The sequence below is a fragment of the Gavialis gangeticus genome, unplaced genomic scaffold (assembly GCF_001723915.1).
Source record: "Gavialis gangeticus isolate Ggan-Ray unplaced genomic scaffold, GavGan_comp1, whole genome shotgun sequence".
In the NCBI taxonomy this organism is placed as follows: domain Eukaryota; kingdom Metazoa; phylum Chordata; order Crocodylia; family Gavialidae; genus Gavialis; species Gavialis gangeticus.
Window position 1 is genome coordinate 68,935,618 of NW_017729033.1, and position 4,507 is coordinate 68,940,124.

At 36.1% G+C, this 4,507-nt stretch overlaps 1 protein-coding gene across 5 annotated transcripts in view; it reads right to left on the bottom strand.

The window, feature by feature from the left end:
* Positions 1-4,507, bottom strand: part of FRYL (FRY like transcription coactivator) — a 376,409-nt gene that overhangs the window by 13,326 nt on the left and 358,576 nt on the right. For 4 of the 5 annotated variants that reach the window (XM_019525974.1, XM_019525975.1, XM_019525976.1 and 1 more), the window contains 2 exons: positions 1,955-1,972; positions 944-1,054 (listed from right to left, as the gene is read on the bottom strand). In XM_019525974.1, coding sequence (XP_019381519.1) covers positions 944-1,054; positions 1,955-1,972 — 129 coding nt within the window. The remainder of the gene's footprint in view (positions 1-943; positions 1,055-1,954; positions 1,973-4,507) is intronic. The other variant, XM_019525973.1, reaches the window with a different exon arrangement.

Below are 4,507 nucleotides of genomic sequence, written 5' to 3' on the forward strand. Positions count from 1 at the left end.
ATCTCCTGCTCACAGTCCCTGATGGCGCGCAGTCTCTGGACTGTGGCCTGGAGCTCCTCCAGCTGGCACGCCAGAGACCCCAAAAGGGAGCAGACCTCACACGGGGAGGTGGCCATGCTTCCGGGCCCCAGAGCCTGAAAAAGGGACAGGCAGCCTGCACAGCCGAGAGCCAAGGGCTCCGTCTGCGTGGAGCCCGGAACCATGGGTTCCGTCTGGGTGGTGGTCACTGAGGTGACCAAGGTGCCCAAGGGGGGGTGCCACAGAGCCCAAGGACACCCTCAAGGTGCAGCGCGTGCCCATCCGTGTCATGGATTCATCTCCTTATGAAAAACAGTGGCTATTTAAAAAAAACATGCAACTAATTTTGATTTTTTTTAATCTCCAACTTGAGATACTTGCCTTACGTGTAGTTGTGTTGAGGGCATATTATCAGTTTCTGGACATAAAAGGTGGCCTATATTGATAATATATAGCCCTAAGGCTGAATTGTGTTATGCTGATGGCTGATATTATTTGTAACATTCACTGCAAACTGATTATATAACCCTGTACATATCTGAAAACACAGGGGGTGGCAATAAGGGGCTTTTTAACAAAACTTTCTTGATTGGCGCTGAAGTACCTCATTTACAGTTTGATTAGATTACACCAACAGTGCCGCTGAAATATTTTAAATCCTTGAGTCTAATGATCATTTGATTCCCTGCGTTCCTGTGCAGTAAAAAGACTAAGTGGTACAAGAATCAACAAAGACATACTAAAATGACTAAAAAATAATTACAAGTTCTAAATTAAACCTTTTGTCTCTTGGCTGCAAATCAGCTTGGTACGCACCTCTGTTTTCAAAAAGGATGTCCCACTGCTTAAAAACATTATTAAACTATGTATTTTTAAAGGGATGTCATTTTAGAACATCAGGTAGCTAAACTGCAATTTTCTTTACCTCTGCCTCTTTTTGGATTGTGTTCACTTGATTGATAAGTTTGCAATAGGCTTGGAAGAGAAGCAGCAACTGGAAATGCAACTTGTATAACCTCCGGCATAACTCCAGCTCCTGTAAGTGTAAAGAGCAACATTATTTTAAACTGAGGGGTTCTTAACCTACTACATGAGATACAGGCAATAAATTGTAGGCAGCTTGTTCAGCACAGAATTTGCAATACTAAAATAGTTATTTGCTTACTGCAGGGGCAAAAACGTTTAGAAGATTTACAAGCTAAATGTATTAAGCTGATGAGAGGCAGATGAAAGCTGCATTCAGGACTAGATTTGTAGTTAGAAATAAAGTAGTATATATGTTGCAGGTTAAAGGTATAACTTTTAAGAACAATCATTTCCAACAAGAAAATAAAAAGTAATTCAAATGACATTTGAAAAGAATGTTATGCTCCAGCCCGAAAAAGTTATTTTTATTTATTTTGGGTACTGTCAGTTTAAACTCCAGCCTGACACCAAACAAACAATTGGGCTGATGAGCCTAGAATCTTTTCCCTCTTAGTACATCATATACCTTGGTGCTTAGAATGTAATTCCATGATAGAAGAGGAGGAAACTAATATAATTCTGTTAAGAATAGTGTTTCCTTTATGATAGCTACTTACGATTTTAAGAAATAGATATTCTTATTGGAATGAAGCAGCAATATTAACTTGCACATTGTTTTATTTGATTATTATGTATTTAACGCACTAGTCAAAGAGGAGGCAATGTTAATATTGCTTTAGATTTAGACAAAAAAGCTAATAGGGTCATCTGCTATTAACTTGTATTACTACAGCATCCTATCACGTACAAAGAACCAACAGTTTACAGGTTAGGAGTATACAAAATTGAAGCACTTTTAGAATAGTCTATGGCAAGACACTGCTATGTCACAAATGGACAAGGGACAAATGAAGACCAATTTGTTGACTAGCATAATTAAATATTTGATAAAGCAAGAACCATCACTTACTGCTAGAACTTCCATTTGCTAAGCAAGAAGGTGAGCAGGTCACAAAAATACAAAGGAAGAAAAAGATCAAGAATTAGTATAGGAAGTAATTTTGATTAGGTAATAGATGTCCCAGGTAAACTGGAGGAAAACAGACATCTACCATTCTCAAAAAGTACTCTGACAATGTGGAAACACAACACAATTACTCTAGAGTGTACTCAATTTTCCCCTGGAGCAAAAGTTAGAGAGGAGACAATGCACAGCATTTACTCTGCAGAAACTGTTGTTCTCCAGCATGAAGTTATTTCTGAGAAAGTCAGAATAAATTTACTCCAGAGAAAGTTATTACAGTATACATTTCATGCATCCACTACCATCATTGATTTTACTTTGAAGCATTCATTTGTTCAGTGCAAACCAGTTCTGCTCCTACCAGGAGCTATAATGGTGCCTACTTAAGGCAGTCGGATTGAGAGAGCATGTCTGCTCCTTACAGTAGAGCAAACTCTGAGGTAAATGACTCCAGAGTAAATAAACTGTGTACTTGCAACCTGCATAGGCAAAATATTAAGCTGAATTCAAAGTAGAATTATTAGGCACTCACTCATATAGCTGACAAAAGGTAACTTTCACCCTGCTTTCCTACAGCACTAGCAAAAATCAGTTCAAGTAACAACCCTCCCTCAACCCACACTAGAGAAAGGGCCTGAGGCATAGATATATACATATTTAAATAAACTTCAAAACAAAGGAAAGTTGATATAAATATCTGACAACTGCCATTTCCTGAATTCATACTTTTCAATGTGAAATTGAGGGAGTTCTCATTAATTTGGGGGATTCCACTGATTTAGATTTTGAGTCTACTCAGGAAATCCTTGTCTTTGAATGTGTATCTAACACCTCCAAAATACTTCAGTGCAAAATTTTTCTCTCAGATTTTGCATAAGATATTTTAGAAGAAGAACGGTTGGGGGGGAGTACAGAGAGTCAGAAAAGCCTTTTAGAAACTAAATTCCTTGGGACAATGCCTGGTTTTACTTGTTTGTATAGTGCTGACCGCATTGGTGGCACTTAACATTAAAAAATTAGAAGTGTATATGAGATGGCACAATCGGAGTATGCCACCAGACAAAAGCAATTATACCTTATTATTAAGAACATAATTACAGAACGTATACATGCGAATTATTCTGTAGTTGATACGGACTATCATGTAACAGTTCAGCATATAAAAAGTAACTAGAGAAACAGAGTGCATTTCCAGGAGACTAATCTCAGATCCTGAACTACCAAACTCAATGGGAGTTTTAGCACTGACTTTATTGAGCACAGGATTAAGCCCTTAGTAATTTGCAAAGAAGAGTTAATGTCATTAACTTCAGACAGTTAAGTCTCAGCACATGCCAAGCAGGATCTGTTATTACTATTAAAAGGCAAAGATATAAGAAAAAGAGAAAAAGATGTCATGGATTTTTGAAAGGATGGACAGTTTTCTGAAAATTCAGATGAAATTTTACTGAAATAATGCACTGTTGGTTTCATATTTATGCTAAAAAACCCCACTTTTAATAAGACTGCATGTTTTTCAAATCCAATGAAAAATTGCATATTACATTTGCTGAGTTTACAGACATCAATGTGATTTTTTTAAATTGCCAGTCCTGCAGCTCAGGCTGGAATCAAACAATGCAGATAATTTTTGCTGGCTCACACATTTGCACTAACAGTAAAGATCCTGTAACTAAATTTAATTACAATTCTACTGGTGATGCATGAACCCAAACTGAATTTAGCTCATTGTGTACTACCCGTCTTGACTGCAGAGCTAAAAATTAGCAAGAAAATCTTATTTATATTAGTAAACTAAGCATATCTATTAAAGAAGCACCATTTTTTACAATTAGAAAAGCACTTTATATTCTGTACATAAAAGTTGGTTACTTTGTCTATCAGGATTCCATTCTACTTACAAGGATTTCCAAGTCAGTCCCCTTATTTTCAATAATCCACAATGACTCCTTCAAACCAGTATTAATTTATGTAAAAAGAAAAACCTCTGTCCTGTCAATAACTTGTGAAGTGCATTGGATTCAAGGAAGGATTGTATTTGGCTCTCCCATTTTTGTTTCTTTAGCAAGAGGGAATTGTAATACTTACTTTCTTCCAGGGTATGTTGGGAGAATTAATTGATGCTTATAAAGCATTTTGAAGACAGAAGGCAATACGTAAATATTATTCTTACATTATACAGATTATGTTGAGGAGGGGGAAATACTGTGCAAGTAAATGTTTATTTTAAACAGAACACTTGCAAAATGACATTAAATCTGTGCAAATATGTTTAATACACATTAAAATAATTATTTGTGTGTATAATAGAAACCCTTATGAATATAGGTTAATTCATGCACTTTATAGCTATTTTCCTAATGCATGGGCCATTTAAAATGGTGTTTTCCAAAATAAAGCAGCTGTATAATAACAATAACGAGGTGTCTATTTTTGTTTTAAACAAATTAAGAAACAAAAATATCTGTAATAGGGTATTTGGTTTTTTTTTTTTTTTAA